The 22,911-nt window shown below is 39.5% G+C and overlaps 1 protein-coding gene across 1 annotated transcript; it reads right to left on the reverse strand.

Annotated features, from left to right (window-relative positions):
* Positions 1-471: 471 nt before the first annotated feature.
* Positions 472-10,872, reverse strand: ogfrl1 (opioid growth factor receptor-like 1). Its single transcript, XM_056396299.1, has 7 exons — positions 10,552-10,872; positions 9,049-9,135; positions 8,791-8,869; positions 8,396-8,474; positions 7,022-7,088; positions 5,535-5,680; positions 472-4,281 (listed from the first exon to the last, which is right to left on the reverse strand). Exons 1-7 carry the CDS (start codon positions 10,735-10,737, stop codon positions 3,732-3,734), a joined length of 1,194 nt encoding a protein of 397 aa, XP_056252274.1. The 5' UTR covers positions 10,738-10,872; the 3' UTR covers positions 472-3,731.
* Between the last annotated feature and the right edge of the window lie 12,039 nt (positions 10,873-22,911).

The following is a 22,911-nucleotide window of genomic DNA, read 5'->3' on the forward strand; positions in this document are numbered from 1 at the left end:
CAACCACTGGTTTAGAGCTTCCGCCTGTGACACCATTAACCTGCTGCATTTTTTTTTTTTTTTTTTTCCCATATTCTTATGTGGCTTCCATGTGCATATTAATACGACATTAGCTCCAGTCAGATTAGAGCTTCTGATGTCAGTCATGTTTTAGAAGTCAGGCAGATAATCTTAGTCATTTTAAGTATTAGAAAGTTTTTGCATGTTTAATCTTCTACCATGAGTTGATTTAACAGTGGTAGCTGTTCAGCAAACCAATCAGTGAGATTATCCCAGCCCCTAGAACCTGACTAACATGTGCTCATCAACTTAAATCTACACATAATGCACAACGCTCACTTTCTTTAAACTCTCTCTCAGTTGAAAAATTTCTTAATCCACATCCCCAGTTTTATTGAGTAAACTGTGGCAAATTTCACATTTTAGGGCAAACATCCAACCGTGGACCACCTCTGCTGAAAAACACAGGTGTGTTCAGCAAGCTTAGTGAATAGTCATCTATGGAACAATCACATTTTAATCAATAAGCAAGATACAAACAGTTTCAAGTATTATATATTATTAACCTCTCCTCTATACCAGTTCCTATGGGATTTATTCCTGCTGTAACTGTACATTAATGTTACTCATACTGTACTGTGTATGACTATAATGAAAACAATAATGTAAATATCAAAATGCTGTACAAAAAACAGGATGTACAGGAAATTAGCTGGGAAAGACACTCCTTAAAACATACAGATAAACATAAAAAATACAAAAGAGGCACTTAAGAATATCAGATACACACATACCCACACGCACTCACACACATATATGTACACGTACAATATACTAAAAATTGAGATACTTGAGCCCATGTGATCACATTATTCACCTGAAGTTATTTTTTACAATTATATCAGATACACTTGGCTGGGGAAGCGGTGTAGAGGCCTTGTCAGATAACGAAAAACAAGGCCATATCCTACAGGAAGAACAGCTGAACCAGTCAGGAGGAAGCGTTGAAGTCCCGATCGTACGCACTGCCGCCGCATTACACCTCACATGGCTTTTAGTTTCACAGATATCTATCTATCTATTGCACGAGCACAAACACAAGCAAGGTGATGCTGCCAACATCTGATATGATATGATGACGGTGATGATATGATGGCCTTGGGAAGATGACATTCTTAATTAAAAAAAAAAAAAAAAAAAGTTTGGCTGTCAGTGAAAAGCTCAGTTAGAATAATGGTCTACATGCTATTGGATCCTGCACCCTCATTAGAGTACAGATCCAGCGAGAAATCATATTTTTGTGGGACATTTTTTGTTATGTAAATGTACAATTTTGAATAAATTGAATATCTAACAAAGATATCAGCAGTAGCACTTATACAAACTTAGCCCTACAAGCTTTTAATTGTTGTATTCAACAAAGTCAACAGCATCACCAATTATTATGTGTTGCCTGGTTGAAAACTACATACGTATAACATGGTTAAATTTTACATATCATTTAGCCAAATTATTGCAAGGTTAGATTATATAGTATATAACAATCAATAATGTTCATCACGCAGCAAGTTCCTGACCATTCATAAGATTATATATGTAGATCCATAATTTGGAGAAAGAAACCTACAGCGCTTTCGACTGGAAGACACAGATTGTCAAAAAAGTGCAACACACGACACACCATCTGTGATACATTAACTTCATTCACCATGTTCAGTTAAGTGCAGAAGGCTTTTAGGTGGCACAACACACCCTGTGGCAGCCATGTTGGAGGTTTTCTGGTACTGATGATGAAATCGTTTTGTCATGAATGTTAGCATGTTAGCCCTAAAACCATAGTAGTTTCTTTCTAGCTTTCTAATTTGAAAATTCAAATACCATTTTAATTTGAGATAAAAGTGTAATATTTGATCTTATTTAATATTCACAGTCTATAGAAGCACAACAGATCATGTAAAATAAAATGCACTTTGATCTATTGCTTGCCCTGTTAGCCTAAACTAGACCTATTTCCATTGTTAATACAAAATGGAGGATGTATCTCTCTGAAACGACCTCTACCAGCCAGTGTTATCATTTTTATTTTACTCTAAATTAGCTTGTTAACTACTTATCTATCTGAACGTTTAATGTGGTAATTTTTGCATATAAACTAGTGTTAAAAAAGACACAGTAATCTACATTTTCAAAAACAAATGACACTGCCCCCTTTCCCTGAAACAACATGGATACCAAACTCAACTGGCAGTTAATTAAGTCCACCTAGATAAAATGTCTAATACAACAGCCTAAAAATAAATCCTCCTTCATGAAGGTTATAATGTTCAGTTTTTGTTCAACTGTTGATCATTTGGGAGGCTGCAGTTTGAGGTGCTGTTGAAGTGTATTGAATTATACAAAGAGCTGTAAATCAGTTGTTTCGGCCAGCGGTTTTCACCCAGGGGCCTTAGGGTCCCCGGCAAGGAGGGGAATAATTAACTACTAGTTTAGCCTACCCTCATTGTTTTGAATGAGGGTAGGTACATAATGCAATGCAGTTCAACGGCATCATAGACTGGATTCAACACCTCTTTAGCACAGTTTTATCAATTACTGAATATTTTAACCTTCATGAAGGAGGATTTACTATAGGAGACTGTTATACTAGTTTTAGCTAGGTCTTGCTGAAAATATTAGGGTATATTTAGCTGTCAGTTGTACCTAGCCACTGTTCAAGCAGACCTCCATGGTGCCAGTCGTAGTTTACAGGAGAGTTTTGATGTCACTAAAAAGCCTCTATTCTTAACTGTTTCTTATAGATATAAAGTCACAAACAAGTCTCTTTTTTTGCTCTATAGTTCTGTACAATTTTCAGAGGGAGCTGCTACCTTCAACTTGAAGACAGTAAAATTGAAAAAAAAGCAGATAAATATTGAGTTGTGCCTATTATTATTATTATTGTCACGAGAATTTCAAGTCAAGCTCAAAAATATGGTTTCCATGTATTGCTATGACAAACCCACCCACCCCAGCCAGTTGGCCTCTTTTATGTACCCCTAATATCACTTCACAGAATTTGAAAAAAAAGAGGAAAAAACTCCCTGATCTCGCTCTTCACATTATAATTTTCACTTTACAGCGCCTGTACAAAGTGAGCTCAGTCCAGCTTGCTGCTCAGTGGAACTCCAGCTACAGTGTTTGATGAGTAGGCAGGACAGTTTCCCAAAACCATCATGTGACCAACATGCCAATCAGCAGGTAAGCTTTGGTCCTAACATGCTCTTGAATCAGAAACCATATTTCACACCTGCCACAGATCCAACATTAAATAAGGCAGTCTTCTGTCTTTCTTTCTTTCTTTCTTGGGTCTCTCCTGGTTCAGATGGTTTTGGGATTTGGTCCAAGGCGAGATTGTTTAGCTTGGCTCAGTATACGACCTCCCAGCCCCCCCAAACACCCCAGTCCCACATCATTATCCCTAATACAGTAAAACTGAATAATCTGCAATGAATACTATCATAGTTTATGTTAAGCCCTTAACCTGAATTGATTCTAATAACACGTTTATCAGATTCCAAGCTATAACTATTAATGAGTTTTACTGTCCTGACCCTGGGTTTCAGAGTCCTATGGGGTCTGCTAAGAGTAAAGTTCTTCTTCGTTTGTTACAATTGAATTGGTTTAATTTCAAAAAGTTTTTTTTTTGTTTTTTCTGCTGTAAAACCTGAACAATCCAACCTTATTCCTATTCCCTACAAAGGAACAACTTCTTTATACTCGCTCCTCCCTCCTCTAGTTCCCACCAACATCAACGCCCCCTCCAGTCCAGCCATATTAGACCCGAGTACTGTGCAGCCCTTCAGTCCTCCTCCAGCCAAATCCTGGCACATCATGGCATCATGGGAAGACACAATAATCGCATTTCTTGTAGAGGTGGTGCTGTCCTCCTCTCTCCTCTGTTGCTCTGGTGTTGGAGCAGGTGCTCTGATCCCACTGCTCCCAGCACCCACACTACCTCCGGTGCCGCCGCTTCCACTTCGCCTTTTAGGTGGTGGACCCCAGAGGAAGGCGTGGGCGGGCCTGTAGTGCTGGCGGGCGTAGCGAAGCAGGCGTCTGCGGGTGGCCGGGAGGCGGATGGTGTAGACGTAGTACTCCAGGACGCTGTGCTGCATGTTTGGAAGGGTGTTGTGGCACAGCGACTCCTCCAGGAAGAGGCGAACCAGTGGGGCCTTGAATGCCTCGTAACCCAGTTCACCCAGAGACTTCAGGATGCGAGTGATCCGCAGGTAGTTGTGCTGGGACCTTAAAAAAGAAGAACACAGGAGAAGTAGGTAAAGAGGTTTGTAAGAACTGGACGAGGGAGGAAACTCTGATAAAACAAAAACTATCTGTTGGCGACATTTATTTCACAATAATGAAACTAAGAACTATGACAAGCTTTATTAAAGGCCCATATTTTACATTTTTCCAGTGTTTCATTTGAAGTGTTGATCCATAAGAAGATATTTTTGTGGTTTTAAGAACCAAAAACCATCTCAGTGTAGTTTAACATCTCCTCTCTCAGGCTTCTCTCTGGAGCTCTAGTAACTACAGGTGAGCCAATCAGAAGAGAGGAGGCTCCGAGCCTCTCTTCTGAGGAGCTGACTGAATAAAAATATAGCAGATTTCAGGAAAACACTCAGTGTTCTGTTTTAGCTGCTTGTTTATTCCATTTGTTGTTTAACTGAGGAGCAGAGTCACCTGCCTGTTCTGTATGTGAATTATTACAGTCTGGTATGAACATGTAAATAGCACCTTTTCTCTTCTACTAGCCTCGCAATAGATGAGAACGGCTCTTGTAACCATGGTAACTGCTCACATCAAAGATGCGGCTCAGAATAAACTAATAAACTTTATCCATCAAAAGACTGCAGAACCTTAATTATTAAGAATGGTTTTATTTCTGATAGTAGTTTGACCTGAGAGAAAACCAGAGACCATGGTGAACCAGATGCAAAAGACTTTGTGAATATTTGATGGGATGTTAAAAGCAAGGAGAAGGAGTAAAACTGTATCGAGCAGCTGTTTTATGGTTGAGTATTTGTTGTTTTTCAGGTGGCTGGGATAATGGAAACCATTAGAATGAGGAGCTAAGGTTTAGAGGAGGCTTGTGACCTGAGGAGGTCTGCTAACAGCCAGAGACCTTGCTGGGTGCAAGGAGAAAAAACATATTTAACAAGTACAAACTCCAACAATTAACATTCAGGTGGTTCTTTGGCAACGCGATGACTTCTCTCAGGCCATGAAACCACCAAAATAGGATGTGAAAGAAAAAAATTACCCTTTAAATTACCACTTAACCATCTGTTTGTTGACTTAAAACATGCTGTTTCACATTTGGCTGCTGATACAGGAACAATTGAGTTGCATGGGATTCAGAATAATTGCTTTGCTAAAGGACAAATAAGCAGCGTTTGGCAAGTGAGCGATAAGTTGACACAAGGTTCTACACCCCTAAGCTGCTGAACAATGTGTGTGTGTGTGTGTGTGTGTGTGTGTGTGTGTATGCTGCTTACTCATTAAGGTGCTGGAAGCGCTCGTGCCAGTTAGAAGCACGAGCAACATTTCCGCTCTTATCCAGCAGTTTGATGCCGTAGAAGTCCAACATCAGGGAGTAGGCCGCCAGGAATCTCCTCTTAGCTTCACGAGTGCTTTGGAATTCCTGACAGGATTCAGTACAGATATATTTATTTCTATATGAACACAGTACATCAGTACATCAGAGACCAACGCTGTGTTCATATTGTCCACCTGTCCACTCACTCTTTCACCTACTATATAGTGTTTGCTACATAGAAAACTCACTGCAGGCAGCAGTTGCAGCAGTTGATATGTGTCCGATGCTACTTGGATGTTAAACTGCTACATAATTGTGCATCGGATATTTGTAATAATTCTCCGTCGCATAAACGAACATCAGCGCATCTGCATCATACATGCTATCTTGCATGACATACAATTTTTTCACATCTTTTATGTGCCACGTATGTTTTAATTTGTGTCTACACACCGCCTTCGTGTGCATGACGCCTGCACGGCTTGCATGGGTATGTGTTTTCACACCAGCTGCTGCAGCTCTATCTCTCTAAATAGTTTCCAGGCGACTTAAATGTTGGATTTCTTTTCATCATAAATTCATTTCTGATTTATTTTTGACTGATAATGTCACTAAAATACCACTGTCTCCACGTGCAGCTGCTACAAGGGTTATATATATTCATATTTTTTCATGTCTGTGTCATATTCAGATTCAACCGAGACATAGACAACTGTAGTGGAATGATGTCAATATGACACCAGCAGGCACGCGTCTCACGCTTCACGTCACGCAGGGAGTGTGTTGGCTCTAACTCAATAAGATGGGCGCCGAAATGAAAACCAAGATGTTCCACAGCCGCCGTGCACACGTAACGCAGCCGGTTGGTTTCCCAGCCTTATGCTCGCCAGGCACTCTCAACGGGTAGTAAAATCACATTAGCTAGCAGCTAATATCAGCGTCTAGCCTGTCAGCGAGATGACTTCTTCTTCTGCAGCACTTTCACAATATAGTAGATTAAATTCACAGTTGAAAATAAGACCGGTGCTACAACATGGCTGATTCACTGTAGAGTAAGAGAGTGGATGTTCTGAACAGAGCCCAACACACACAGGTACGTCTCCGTCTTTGTGGTTGGCACGCATCATGGGTGATCAGATCAGATGGAGCATAATGATATAAAGTCTGTTTCACTCAAACCACATCTAAATTTGCTCAAAGACAAATTTGCACTCAATAACATTGAAGTGTCAAGAGCCAAAACTTCCCCAACTACCCCCCCACTGTCTTCCTGTGAAGATGGTGGTTTCGTCCCTTTTAGTAACTGCTCACACATGGAAAAACTATTCTTATTTTTTTTGGTTGAATGGAAGCTAAGCACTGACTCAGTGAGGAAGTGTAAAAAAAAGCTCACACATTCACACTGTATATCGCGTCTATATGTAAGTTTACTTGTGTGTGTCTTACTTTGATCTCATCCTGAGTCAGTTCATGTGCGTAGAAGTTGAGCCCTTGTTCTCTTAATGGGAACAGCCTGCAACACAAAAAAAGGAATAAAAAATACATGATAAATAATCAATAATTAACAATAAATAATCATATGAGAGCAGTTTTGTTGATTAAATAATGTAGATTATTAGTTAAGTTGCTAATGCTGTTCACCACAAAGTAAAGTAAAGAAGGTTAGTCGCACTTTTGCTCCCTCAGACATCTCCACAGGTGTATGAGCTAAAATAACCATTCACTGAACTCCTCCAACAACGATTCATCAATCATAGCTTTGCTCTCATAACTATGTGGATCTCTCTACATGCTGAAGCTGTGTATAGTAAGAAAGATACGTTCAGTAAGATACTCTGTATATGAGGAGTTTGACAGGCTTTTTTTTTAGTCTTCCCAAAACCAACAATACAAGAGCATATGTGTAATAAATGGATTAAACAGCTCTCATATAAGCTGCAGAATGTTAGCACGTCCAGCTAACCATCTTACTACATACAGTGTAGCACATCAGGAGCACAGCGAAAGAGAATATCATTACCTAACTACATTAGTTTGTAGGTTTGCAGGTTACATGATAAAAAAAAAAGCCTCATCCATGATTAGCACAGTTCAGTATTTTTCCAGTGTGTGGGGGCTGGTTCTGGAAGCTATCAAAGCTCAGAGTAACGTTGGCATCTCTGTCCTGCAAACCCACCTGCCGTTACCTACACAGAGATTATTACCTTCACACATCACCAAGCCTTTTCTCCTCTAGTGTTAAAGGTGAAACACAGTTTGAAAATAGGAATGTGTGTAAGCTAAGCAGACAAACAGGATCACGCTAGAATAAAATTACATTTCACCTCATCATACTGATAATACCACGACCAGCTAGCTGTACGCGGCAGTGAACGAACAACTCTGTTTCTTTATTTCTACGTCTTCTACTGGCCTCATCAGATGGTGTGTTAGCACGTGCTGGCATATATAGCACATACTGTATCTAACACGGTTCCCATTTCAAAACCAGTCGGCTTGAACCCTTAAAAAAATCAACTATCACTGAAGCTAATGTTACCTTAATTAGCCAGCTAGCTACAGCCAACAAAAGCCGCCAGTCAAAGTCACATCTATTTCTAAAACATCCCATACTTTACATGCAGGAAGAGCAGCTGATGAAATCCTCACTTTATTTCTGTTGACTTTTGCTTGACAACTAGACAGAAAATAGCAGCTCTGACATGTCAGTTACCATGGCTTCTAACACCCAATAAATAATCCGGTCAACTACCAGGAGTTGATGCAATCACGTGACAGGTGTATGACATCGAAACAGACACAGCAGTTGAAATGTCTCACCACTGAATGTAGGTGTGATTGTGCTCCAGTTTGTCGTAGTCGCCTCGCCACTTAGACAGAATCTCCTCTATATAGATACCTGAGAAAAGACGGGGCTGATTAGCTGTCATGCAGGTTTTATTGTGTGTGTGTGTGTGTGTGTGAGAGAGAGAGAGAGAGAAAAAAAGAGAGAGAAAGAGCATGTTAAAACATTGGATAAGTTCACTAATTTGCTGGTCCTTCCCAGTCAAACATGACCTTTAGCCAAACAAGACTAAACCCAAAGCCAACAGCTCTTCTCTCCACAGTGGCAGGGGGTCTGCATACATAAAGGGTGTGTGTGTGTGCGTGCGTGCGTGCGTGCGTGCGTGCGTGCGTGCGTGCGTGCGTGCGTGTGTGTGTGTGCATGAGCTCACCATCAGGTACTAGAGGGATCTTGTTCAGATAGAAGCGTAGGTTACGGTACTCGTTGGGTTGCCGCGGCCTTTTGTAGTTCTGCATAAAAGATCAAACAGATCACACAGGGTGTCAACACTGTGTGTGTGTGTGTGAGTGTGTGTGTGTCAGAAAGCAACTGTCCATTGAGGTGGTTCTACATTTTTGGATATCAATGGCACCACAATGACATAATCTTCTGTGTGTGTGTATGTGTGTGTGTGTGTGTGTGTGTGTACCGGGTAGCTGTGACGGTATTTGTAGAGGTCCCTTGCAGCATAGAAACTCCTCTTCATCTTTGGAACAGACTCTGGGGAGTCAGTCAGCTGAGAAAAGGCGCAAGAAAGAAAGAAATTTAAAAAAACATTAAAAAATGAAGAAAAAAGGAACAAAAGAAGAGAGTCAAAAAATAACCAAAAAAACAAAACAGCTTGTGTTTGAACCGATGCAGCGTAGCGCTCATCTGCCATTCAGCTGAATTAAAAGCACAGACTTTGCTTTTGAGGTCGACGACTGTCATCATCCATTTCTTTCTAGCAAAGGAGGACAATTCACATCAGCGCTGCCGTGCAATCACGACAAAAGGACGCTAGAAACTAGGATTGATTCTCTAATAAAATCTGGGTCATGCTAACTTCCACTGATCAGAAGGGCTGGCTAATCCTGTTATATCTAACTAGATTAATCCATACTATACTGAATTATGCCAAACCGGGTTTCATGTTTTAATCACGCACTACTAAAAGCTATATTCTGTATGAAGCTTTTTTGTGTCTGTTTGTGGCTTTCGTGATTTTGACCTGATCCTGAAATTACGTTACAATGTGCAAACTGCATCTTAAATGTCCTCTTCACAGAAATGTGATGTGTGGTTGCAATCGTGGCAAAACAATAGTCTGATTTAACCAATTTGAAATCTAATAAAGAGTCATCCTGAGTCTCTGTTATGATTTTATGACTGATTTTATGATTTCTATTTAAATAAAACTGACTTGACTTCATCCACTGAATCACAGGTCTTCAGATACTCCTGTTACAACCTGCTGGTTTTAATATTTTGACACAGTGTGATGTAGTCGAACATCAACTATTCTGATAATTCAGGCCACTGTGATCATAATCATTATTTTAATATTTTATTGCCCGCATACACCAGCAGGCAGATATTATAACTTCATTTTGAAAAGCAATATTGAGACTAACCAACTACCTTTAGTGATTAACTGATAATATGAAGCTTATACAGCAGTATGGAGTCTATAATGCTATGTTTGCAGGTATATTTTCACAGTACCGTGTAACAGGTTTTTAATCCTTTTAAAATGATGTGTAATACATTAAGCAGAAGTGTATGTAAATTCATCTCAATTTTAAAAACTGTTTTACAGTCAGCTGTCTTTTTTAGTGAACATTAGTAAAAGTGCTAGATGACTATTTCAGTGAAGTGCTACCTGGTTGATTAAACGCCACAATGAGAAGTGTAGCATGAAAGTTGACATCGTGTTCATATCGCTGGCTTTAACCAACGATACATAAAACTGATGTATTTCTGAATGAAGTTTGGCGGAGGCTGAACGCTCTCCCCATGAAGACAGCAGCGTGTATCGGGTCTACTCGGTTGCCCTTTCTGTGTCCTGGCCTTGTCAATATTATGCGCTGCCGGTGGCACATGTTACCGCACCGTGTCCCCCCCCCCCCATCCCCTATGTCAACACATGCATCTATCATAACTCCGACTCTACCTGCGGGGACGAGTCTCCAGGGTCTCCGGCGGCCCGGTCGCTCTCCGCCGCGCTGACGGAGTCGGAGATGCCGCTGTCATCTTCAGCCGCCGGCTCGTCGCTCTCCGAGTCCGATCCCCACGTCGAGTCGCATTCCTCAACGGTACTCGGCTCCTTGAAACGCCAGCTGCCCAACAGATTTCCCATTTAAAAAACATGCAAAACCCGCTCTTCTTTATTATCCTCTTCTTCACACAGAATATTACATAATTTAGCTCACAACCTCGTTATTCAGTTCGCAGAGCGCTGGGCTCACACTGCCCTCAGAGCGGAGCTTTTAAATGGCAGGAAAGGGGAATTTCCAGATCAGCAGCGATGATGCTTGTTTCTGTATGAGGGGGGATTAGTGCCACTGAGAAGCAGGTGGACGAATTAAAGCTACAAATCTTTATTTTGAATGGAGTAAGTATTAACTGTCTTGATAGTTTTTAAAAAAATAAATCAAATGAATTATTTGGCAGACTGTATATATCACCAGCAAGTTAATTAAAGAAAAACATTTGCAGTTTATTGCTGTCATTGATTTGAGTAATTGTTAAAATTGGACAGTTTGCTGCATCACTAAATGTGTACTTATTCTAGTAAATCCATTTAAAATAGCTGAAGTTCAACATAATTTTCCCATTCAGTTACTTGTGTTAAATAAAGCTGCACTGCTATATTTCTCAGCTTGTTTAAGTCATATAGTATGACATATCACTGTATACTAAACTTAATGTTAACATGGCCCTGATGCAACCCAATCCTCAGGGTGTTGTCTGTTTTGTGTTGTTTTTGCTATTGACTGTTTTAATTACATTATCTATGTAAAAGTCCAACTACGGACCCTGTTTTGAGACTATGCTGAATTGCATTGTCCCTATCAAGTAAATAAATGAACTAAAAAATTAAATTCCACATAGATTTGTTTTTCTGTAACATTATTTTTTTTACCAGACATTTTTTGGCAACTATAAATGTTTTACACAGTAGGCAAAAACATATGTATGTAGATAGACAGGTTGTGCTCAGAGTGCCTTAAATGCATTTTATGACAATGTTGAAAAACAGCACATGCAACCCAATTAATTTACAACACCACATCACGTCTAAACCAACCCATAATCTTATTTTTTGTGTTTCTTTTTTTTTCCAAAATTTTATTTGTATAGTGTATGTTGTGTGTTGCTGTCTGTTTTTCTAAAGATGATACAGTGTGAAACCAGTATTTTAGCCTGGTCCAGTCATGTTGCTAACGGATCCCTTCCACCTACTGTTGTGTGGCATTAATCACCCCTCATACAAGATCCCGGTAACAGCAGCATCAGGACCAGAGCTACGTCACGTGACACAGGGACAGGAGTAGGTTACGGTACCACCACACACACACACACACACACACACACACACACACACACACACACGCACTCATGTCACTTCATGAACAAAGGGAAACCGTGAGGGTAGTTTATGTATTTCCTGTTTATAAACAGAAGATATGTGCCAATAGTTTCCAGTTGATAGAAATACAAAATGTCACTATATCTCGGTTTCAATCCTCATATCATTTAAATATAAATGAATGTAACAATTTAATAATAAATTTGCCATGTGAACTCTGACCCACATATGTCTTCAATCAAATAGTTGTTGTAAAGAACTGGGGATTTCCCACTATGGTTGTTTGTTGGGTTTCAGAGGAGCACCTGTTATTTTTCCTCATGACACAGTCGCTACAAAAACTGCTGAGTTACTTCTTTTATTATCTTGTCAGGAAATATCCTGCAAATGTGCAGTTAGCCTACCTGTTTTTGTTATGTCAAATTGGGACTTTCCATAAATACGATGCAGACAGTTTGGAAATAAAGCGGTCACTTCTTCTTCTTCTTATTGACTCTCAATTCATAGTTTTGCTCAGTCTGCCTCAACTCCAGGTTTCATGACATCTTTCATGACATCTTTTTAGGTATGGTAGGATGATACTGACCGTTTATTACTAGTGTTCTGTGGTCCAATCACTGATATGGTTGATGTGAAGACGTGAATAAGAAGTTTTCATTCAAATACTGTAGTTATGCAGAAACAGTCTCTCATTAAATTACATTATATTAGTCAAAGGGAAGCTACTGGGCTAACTTCAGGCACACTCACACGGAGCCAAAGATATAGTTAAAATGCCTTCATTGTGTCAGGGCATAGCAGAGTAGAATATTTAACCAAAAGAAAAAGGACGTGGTTGGAAAGAGAAATCCTTTGCATTATATTAGTATTTGCCAGTAGTGGAAAGTTACTATGTAAACCCAAGTACAGTTACCCAACTAGCCTACTAAAGTGTACAATTTTGAGGTACTTGTACGGAGTATTTGCATAGTATTGTGTTTTATTCTACTATATACACTCTTTATTTCAGAGCTAAATATTATACTTTTTACTCCTATACATTTATTTGAAAGCTATAACTATTACTTTTCAGGTTCAGATTTTACATGCGAAAACACATGATAAAGCATTAATGATAATATTAGAAACTAGTGAGTCACAACATTTTTGGTTTTTGACCTCTTTAAAAAACTGTCTGGTTGAGGCTCCTTGTTTCTGATACTTTTCTAATGTAGATGAAAATGTGCAAGTGACTGATGGATGTATCTGCTTTTTTTTTTTATTGCTTTATTGTTGTAGCTGTGATTTTATACTGCAGATGACAAATTTCCCACTGGAATAATAGTCTAATTAAATACTGTAGACTATTGTATATATTCTATTCTATTACATATTATATACTGTTCCTGTGTAATGTATAACTGGTACTTTTAACTAAGTACTTCTTCCACCACTGGTGTTTTCGCATTGACCTTAGTGTCATCATTGTTTTTAGTTATGTTTATAATGTGCGTTCTTCAAAAGACAACCTTAGTGGAATATCACTAGACGTTACAAATAACTTCACAGCAAATAATATTCGCATCAACCTTGAAAAGTTGCCATGAATCCACCCTTATAGGCAGTTTCTGTTTTGGTAAAGCCTGCAGGTCGGCCACTCTTACACCGTGAGGCGGAGGGGGAAGCGACAGCTCTTGCCAGCGTGAGTGACACCTGTGACATTGATGTGACTCCGACCATAAGGTGCATCCAGCCCTGCAGCTGCGGTGAAACAAGTTTAAAAGTGAGTTACAGAGGTCAGGGAGAAGTCCTTTTTTCTCCTCGGATGGAAAAAACTTCAAGTGGAAATCGAGTGAAATTGTGGAATGAGGTGATGGAGAGTCGATATCACAGTATCATCAGCACAGACGCCGCCGTGTCAGCAAGAACGGCAACCGAAGTGATGGTGCTTGTGGTATTTTCAGTGACCCATTGTAACACTGTAACTTCATATTAATATTTAAGTGTGTAATCCTTGTTTAAAGGAAGTGACCAAAGCTGCTGCCACATTTTATTTGAGTTTCATGTTTCTATGAAAGTGAGAGTAAATACGGAGTTGAGCAGCCACTTTGGATGCCGTGCATGTTGAACTTCCCAACCACCCAATGACAACAACATATCTCTATAACCTTAGATCAGTTACTGTTACTGGTGGAAACCCCACAATCTAATCTAATCATCACAATCAAATGACCTACAGCATATGACAAAGAGATTCAGAGAAATCTTTCTGATCGTTACCAGTAAACAACAGCAAATAGCAGTTAGAAACAATCACACCTCTGTTAGTAGATTTAAAGATAAACTTTTTCTAGTCAAAGGATTGAGGAACAACCTGTGAATGATCCGTAACGAGCCATATACCACAACAGGAAACAACTGGGGTGACTTCACTGCTGCATTTACTTTTGTTTACGTACTGTTATTTACCTTATACCTCACAGTATATACTTTTATTGCTTCTATATTGTGTCAGTCACAAAGGAGTTCTCTGCCAGTTAGTGTTTTATTTCATTCAGTCCAACCTGCTTCCTCTAATGTGTCATGGCTGCACCATACCAGAACCTGTATAGTGGGAAGTAATGACCCTCTTGCTGTATAGCGACAGTAAACACTTACACTGCTACAAATTGTAAAAACCCAGTATTAATGTAGTAAGGCTGCAAGTAATGATTATTGTTATTACCCAGTGAATAATCTTTATTATTTTCCCAATCAGTTAATGAATTTCTCGGGGAATATAGTGAAAAATCCTAATTTTCTAACACTTACATTACAGTTTCCTAACGACAAACAATACATTTACAGTCTCCTCGTTCTGTCCCAGCAACAGTTAAAACCGAATACACTTAGTTCACTATCATATGACCTAAACGAGAGCATCAAACCCTAACAGCTGCTGTGTGGAACTGCAGAATAATTGGCCTTTCCTCTGACTGAACAATGACTTAAACAATTGATTGATTGACAAAATTGTTGCTGTTGTATTGATTAATTGACTCATTGTTTCAGCTCCACCTTAATGAGTATCTGCAAAATGCTGACATGTTAACATGTTGTAAATATGCTGTAGTTTTTTTTTGTATATTGTACATTGTTTAAAACAATGTGCGTGACATCACAGTACGGCAACACGAGGGCAGTGCGACAAAATGAGGAATACATTTGAATCCTATTGTATAGAAAGGAAGTAGGATGAGAGGATGTATCTATAGGTGCAGGTACAGGCTGTACAAACATACATCATGAACAATGATGTAACTCAGAGACGGCAAGCGACTATCAGCAAGCTAAAAAATGTCCGTTGAATTATAGCAGCACAGATTAATTGTATATAATGATAATAATAGTCTTTGTTGTCCACGGATGTTGAAATTTGCCTTTGGCTTCGCAGGCTGGCTGAAACGCATCATTGTAACTCACAAACAATAAATACAAGAATAAATTAGCACAACATGCACAGTGCAGACAATAATAACAGACATGATTCCACTGTGAATGATGCTTATGAGTTCAACTAAATTATTGCATTTGGTATAAAGGACTTTCTGTAACTGTTCCTGGTTGCTTGTTCGGCTCCGCAGCGTTTCCCTCAGGGCAGTTCAGATTCTTTAAAAAGGGGACGAACAAGATCAGATACAGTTTGTGGAGCTTTTTGTTTCACCAACAGTCTGTGTATTCACTCTTTCGCAATAATTTCACTGGCAGTGTTTGCAATCCTGGTCACTCTTCAATTAACACTTTCCACAAGACTTCTGTGAACGGTCTCTAAAATGCTCTTGCTTATATCATATGAGTCCAATTTCCTGATTAGGTACAAGCACTGCATTGCTTTCTTAAAACGTATTCTGTGTTGGTTGTAAAAATGTTGCTTAGGCTCTTCCCCTCTGGTAAAACTGTTGCATTTCCTTCACAGCTTATATTTGGTTTCTTTCAATATATTTTGCACATTATTTGTTTTAATGTTGCTTATCTGTGTTTTGTCTTGCTGGTTTCTTTATTTTAATTACTAACATCAAAGAATTGTAGCTTTTTAGCCCCAGGCACATTTACATTACAGGCATTACAGTAATTAAAGCTGCACTAATCAATATTTTTATAAGAACATTGGATGAAATGACAATGTGTAATGTGTAGTGACAAACCAAGTCAAGAGTTAACAGCCAGCTTGTTAGTGTCTATCAGGTGGAGCGTCCAGCAGCTCAAGACCCTGGTATTTTTCTCAAGTTTGAGCAAAGAGGAGAGTGAATATTGGACTTACATTCAACATTCCTCCACGTGATGCTAATGTTGCTCAGTGTCTGCTGGATGTGTAAATAGGGAACTGTTTGCTAACATGTCAAGTCGAGCCATATGAGCTTTATAAAGCAGTAATAAGTCAAATTTGTTTGTGATGTTCAGCTTGTTGTAGAATTCTGCCCCCAATCAGCCAGAGGAAAAAAGAGAAATATAATGATGACTGCAGCTTTAATGTTACAACAAAAGTTACATGAGAGTTTTGTGAATTCATAATTTCACATGATATCACGTCATAAATGTTGGACTTTGTCTACTAACATGTATGTCACATCTAATCTACTGTCATGTTAAATTCACATAAGGTTACTTTTGTACTTTGGACATGTTAAATATAACACATCAAATAAACGCATGTAAATGTCTTTGATAAAGAGAGAGGGAAGAAACTGTATCATTGATGAGTGTATCTGTACTGATCCGCAAATAAGGTTTTTTGAGAGATTAGTCAATAAAAATACCTACTAGTAAAAACTTTATGGATGAATGCAGAAGCAGAAGGTGTGTGAATCAGTAAACAGTGAGTGGGTTCTTCTTCTCTGCTGTACTTACGGTATATTTACCACCAGGGAGCAGTGTTTTCAATAGAATACTGTCAGGCTGTCTCATCGCCTGCCCTTCCCCACGCATTTGTGCCTACAGCACATAACCACAGGAGGGGGGGTGGGGGGTGTGTGTGTGGGGGGTTGTGGGAGAGATTCATAATGTATAGAGATATATGCGCACAGACATATACACAAAAGACTCTGTAGCTGCCAGCACAGAAGCACCGTGCTGAGAAGAAGCCTCAGAGTGAAATGGGCAGCTCAATATTCCCTGCCCACTGAGCAGTTTATGTTTGTGTGTGTGTGTGTGTGTGTGTGTGTGTGTGTTTGTGTGTGTGTGTGTGTGTGTGTGTGTGCGTGTGTCTGTGTCTGTGTGTACAGTATTATACAATATATGTGTATTAAAAGCTGTTATGTTTCTCCAGGGATTAACTTGGGTGTGTCTCTGCCATTAACAGCATGTTAGCTACCTATGCTGCAGCTGGAAAACCACCCATCAACAATAATGACCACACGGCACCTGTGTGTGTGTGTGTGTGTGTGTGTGTGTGTGTGTGTGTGTGCGCGCCTGTGTGTGTGACTTTAAGCCAATGTTACTCATTGCGTGTCTCATGAGCTTCCTGTGGCTTGCCAAGTTTTAATTGCTGGCTTGTATGGCAGCAAATAATTATATGATAATGCAGCCAATACACACCATTCCTACAACACTCTGAATAGCTATACACCACTCATACAGTAGAAAACAATATAGGCTACAAAAACAGGATCTATACCCAGAGTGTGAATTATACAATGACAATAAGGAGGGGGGGGGGTCAACGTTTTCTCCAGGGCAACAGGGCGCCCAGTACACTACAGTACAGGCTTCAGTCACCCGAAGTGTGTTACAGTCCTTACAGTATTTTGCTTGTTTAACTAAAGGTGTCAACTAAATATAGTGGAGTAGAAAGTACAATATTTCCCTCTGAAATGATTTGGAGTGAAATTATAAAGTAGCATTAAACAGAAATACAAATACCTGAAAGTACTGTTGTTCAGTTATTATATTGGTAATGAAATAATAGCCAACATTATAAATGAAAGGCAACGCTGTCAGCTAGCCAACATTAGGCAGCTAAATGGTAATTTAAGGCTAAAGTTAGAAACTAGCTAATATTATTGTTCATCCATAGATACTTCCAATTCTACTAGATCCAATTCAGAAACTCAGAAGGTAAGAAAGTAAAGTGCATTAAACAGGCAGCTACTGACATTTACCTACAGTGTCACCAGAGACTTGAGGACGTGAGCCACTGATGGAGTGAGGCAGGCCGACGCGACGCTCAGCTCACATCAAGGGTAAGAAATATGGTACGGTCCACTTCAGAGGTGTCTGAAATCATATAGCAAGATTCAACACGACTGTGGGAAATACAGTATATTGTAATATTTCAAATTACAGGTAAGAAGATGTGTTTATGTTTCAAATGTTTCAACCCCCCAGAAACTGTAGTTTTTGCCTCTTTTAAGGCAGTTCACTTTCAAGTCTTAATCAGGGGGGTCGGACCCCCCTATTTGATTGCATGTGTAGTGGAAGAACAGTAAAAAAAAAAAAAAAAAAAAAAAAAATTCAAATCAAAGAGTGACAAGCCAGCTGGAGAGAAACACAGTGTGCAGCAGCCGAAAACCAGAACAAAGACACCACAGTGTGGACCGGCCTGCACACTGCAGGTGGTCAGAGTAAAAAAAAAAAAAAGAAGAGAAAGCTACATACATGATGAGCATAGGAAATGTCAAGAAGAAAGGACAGACAATTTTTTACTAGTCTAATTTAGTTTAATATGTAATGAAGTTGCTTTGGTTTCGAGGCTGCTCCCTTTCCAACCCACACAGCCACACAGTCGGGACCCTGTGGTTTTTGGTGTTTTAAAAGTCTTGCTCCTGCTGGTGTGGCACACATGAGAAAACAGCGCTATAAGCAGGAAGGAGCAGTCTCTTTGTGATAGTAAAATGGAGTGATAGAGTGAAAAGATGGGGCGGGGGTAGATTCAGGGAAAGACAGTTTTTCTTCTGTCAAGTTCAAGTATATTTGAATGAGATGAGAAACTGAGCAAACCGGTAATCTTCCAGGTGTCATGACCTCATTGCCAGACTGTTTCGTTCTCTTTCCTTTTGGTTTGCAGAGTTCACGTAAGTCACCTGCCAATCAAAAAGTGTGTCCTGTAAAAAAAAACGAGCCCGTAAGTCGTCTGTGCGGCAGCTTATTATGACCCATAGCTACGCTTTGTTGTTAGGCGACATCTAGTGGTCGTAGTAATTATAAGAGGAGCAAAGGGAAAAGTGCGGTGACGTGGTATAAAGAGAGACGAAGTCTTCGTCTGGAGGAGGTGGTGGTGGATCGACGGGTCAACAAAACACAGGAATGTGACACAGGAGAGCGGCGTTTGATTCCCATGTGAAATCAGTAGTTTATGTTGTTTTCTGTCATCCGTGACCATTACACAAAGTTCTCCAAGTTGTTATTATTGTAACCATGACAACAAAGATCATCTAAGAGTGAGGAAGTACTTATTTTAACCCAGACCACAATCTTTTCCCAAACCTACCCAAGTAGTTTTTGTGCCTAAACCTAAAAAAGCCATGAGCATTTATTATACTAACCATGGTGACAAAGGTAGGTTTGCCTCTTTCTTACTGTTTGTGTCTTTATTATTGTAACCATGACAACCGAGGTCCGCTGGAGGGGCGCTATATCAGGATACAATCCTATGGGTCGTATCAGAGGGTTGAATAAAACGACCTGTGTGGTTGTTCAGTTTGGACTGGTTGTCATGTCCACCAGTGTGACGTCTGTAACCTTTGACATGGTGTTGGTGTATAACTCTATCGCTGCTCATGCTATGTATTCAGCTTGTGTGTGATAGAGCGAGAGAAGGGGACAAACTCACAGCTATAGTCCACATACAGTAGAAGACCAGAGAATGATGCTATCTTAAATTTGTTTCATTGTCTTGCTGTGTATTTCAATTAACAGTAACCTGTTTGCCTTCATAGTAAACCTACAGAGAACTCTGTCAGTATAATCTGCAGTGTTTGCTCCATAACCCACTCTATTAATATTAAAAGTGCGCATTAATCATGAATAAATCCCTTTGGAGGGATTTTGAAGTTTAACAGAATACTGTTTCCTCTAAAAGCTGCAAATTAAACATAAGTTTGGGCCATTGATGGTGTGAAAATCTAACCCACATTCTTAAAGAATTAAACATGATGAAAAGGAAAATCATACATTTTTTTAGATTTGCATTTTAAACACTTTTCTACGGAGAGAAAATCCTGATATGTAGGAAGCTCATGCTTTCAATGATTCCTGCTGCATTGGACTAAAAGAGGGTAGATACTGTGACAGTGTACAGTGTGTACAGTAACTGAATGATAAACAAAAGGACAATACATCACTGTAACTTACTGTAACAATGTACGTATTTAATTATGTCCTTAAATGTTCTCAAGTGACTCAAACTGAAAGGTAGAGCAGGATTATCTCTGCATTGACGTCAGAGAGACAAATGTGTTTATGTCTGGACAATCACAGGAATCCAATCGTTCAGCTAATTCAGGAGTGCCCTTTTGACTTCAGCTGCACGCTGCTGTTTGTTTCGCTGGCAGAGATAAAACTCGCGGATCTGAAGCGGGGGATTCACCCGGAGAGGAGACTATGTCCTCGCCGGAGCGACGGACTCCTGTGACATTACTGCGTGCAGCTCCCTCTGTCCTAACTTCCTCCAGAGATAACAGCAGCTCTGAGGCTGTAACATCAACCTTCATATAGACAGCTAGCAACTTAAAGTGGAGGCACTGTGGCATCATCCTAACATCCTCACTCTTTTCATGTTATTGCAAACTGAAAATTTTAAATACATCAGTCTTGTATGCCTGAGTATTTTTCCACAAACAGCCTCCCGGATGTCAGACAGGTGTTTTAGAAGATCATATTAGTCCTGGGTGAAAAAGATTAAACGGCGCACTCACTCTCCAGACTCCACTGCCTGTAATTGTGCATACTGTTTCAAAATAAATCAACCTCCCACTCTGGGTGGACAGCAGCTCCTACTGCCCTGCTAGTTGGCTTGTTCATCCGCCCACTCGTTCACGAACGAAACACATGTAAGCTTCTGTAAGTTGAAAAATGGCTCTTGTAATACAACATGTGCTGGACCCTTCAACATCAAACCTCATGACCCCGTCATCCCCATGTCGAGCTTCACAGTTTACACCTAATGTGGGATTGGGACAGATACAGTAAGTGGTACAGTAGTTTTTACATTTACAGGTTGTTTCAAGAGAATCAAAAAGAAAATCTAGGTGTAGTCCCTTTAATTAAAAGAAAAAGACTGAAGCTGTAGAATACCGTGTTAAAGTAAATGACAGAAATTAAATTAAAGGTCCCCTTGAGCTTGTCTCAGGGACGAGGACAAATTCACTGTAGGTGATAATATAAGGCTTTCAAAGTGTTAGTTATTAAATAAATAAAAAAAGACATTATGACATTAATAAATGTACGAATAAATTGTGTAAAATATATTCAACTGAACCCAAGCAGCGTTCACAACCTGTCGGATGTGTTCACCTTGGTCCGTTTACGTACAGTAATGTGAAATGTAGATATAGATTAGAAAATCCCCACAGTCTTGGTAAGATATAAGTCCACCTTTGAACCTCTTAAGCTTGAAAGTGGAGGTTGTAAAGATTTTAATTTCAGAGGCAGTAACATAGGTGAGATGTGGGCAGCTGCAGTAAGTGCATCACTAACGTCATGTGTCTTAGCACACAGTTATTTTGACAAAAATTTGAGGTTTTAAACATTTGCATCATTAGCCAGTTGCTGATTCCCAATACATAAAGTGCATTTAAACGCATGCGCCTCAGGCTTTGTTTTGTCCTCTGTGTTTTCTAAATGTGTTTAACTAGTGATTCATCACCGGTGTGCAATGAATCTTGGGACAGGTTGGCCATCGTGGGTTAGAGCATCTTTCTATCTCTATGATCGTCACAGAGTTGTATGTCTTTCTCTGAGGAACATCTTTAGAGCCAAAATGCTTCAAGGTAACTCTGAATTAACCAGCTGATGTTGCTACAATTAACACCGTCTCTCAACTTTGATGGTGAATAATAAACCATGCTCACAAACCTTCCTACCTAATAAACAAGCCTGTCCTTGCACCTTGTTCGTCCTTGTTAGGCTGAATAGATAAAAGGAGGTGTTTGTCTCTGTGTCTGTTTATTTACAGCATCAGCTAAATAGTTGATTGATACTTGAATTATCTTGACATTACTATTGCTTTAGTTAACGCGTTCTAACTGGCTATTTTCGGTAGCTGTTATTTTATATTGAACTCTTTGGAACTCCATAATTCAATTTAAGGGAATAAATTTAATAAACTGAGAGCACAATTAAGCATTTTGGGCAAAAATATTATTTTGATTTTGATGATTTCATCCATAGCACTTTTAGCACTTCTTGTCAGTGTTAGCTTAAAAGTTAAAGCTGCTCTAATCAATTTTTTTTTCTTAATACCCTCTAAACTTGGTGGAGGGAAGGGGCGTGGTCCAGGGAAGAAAAGGCTGTGTGCATTTCTCTGTGGACTGAGGCTCTGATACTTTCACAGTATTAATACAGAACCTAGACCTACTTTATAGTCAAACAACACATGGACATCTACCTTTAGACTATATTGGACCTTTAAGAATGGATGAAATGACTATGTGGAATATCAAAGGGTTCATTTATAGGTATACACCTACAGAATTGTATCACCCAACTCGGCAGTGCTCCTCAGCTCCGCTGAACATGTCAGCTCAGTGATCCGATTTTACAGGCTCAACCCACCACGTTATTGTTTTTTGTTCTGTATGTACTGAAATATCTTTATATGGAGTGTTAAACGGCAGCCTCTCCTTCATTAAATAAGTGAAGTAACTGACATCACAGGATTCATGTCTCTGGGACTTTAAGAAGGGAAAGATGAAGTTGAGTCTTCGCTCTGATGAAAAACACCTGGACCATTATCACAATTCAGAAATCATCAGAAATGGGTGTTGT

The sequence above is a fragment of the Seriola aureovittata genome, chromosome 14 (genome assembly GCF_021018895.1).
Source record: "Seriola aureovittata isolate HTS-2021-v1 ecotype China chromosome 14, ASM2101889v1, whole genome shotgun sequence".
Taxonomy (NCBI): Eukaryota; Metazoa; Chordata; class Actinopteri; order Carangiformes; family Carangidae; genus Seriola; species Seriola aureovittata.

What these genes read in the sequence shown, in the direction of transcription:
- ogfrl1 (XM_056396299.1), bottom strand. Translation starts at nt 10,737, where the DNA reads ATGGGAAATCTGTTGGGCAGCTGGCGTTTCAAGGAGCCGAGTACCGTT. An exon ending in CTGGAGACTCGTCCCCGCAG is followed by an intron (nt 9,136 to 10,551) that starts GTAGAGTCGGAG and finishes GCCTTTTCTCAG; the next exon opens with CTGACTGACTCCCCAGAGTC. An exon ending in GATCCCTCTAGTACCTGATG is followed by an intron (nt 8,475 to 8,790) that starts GTGAGCTCATGC and finishes GTCTTTTCTCAG; the next exon opens with GTATCTATATAGAGGAGATT.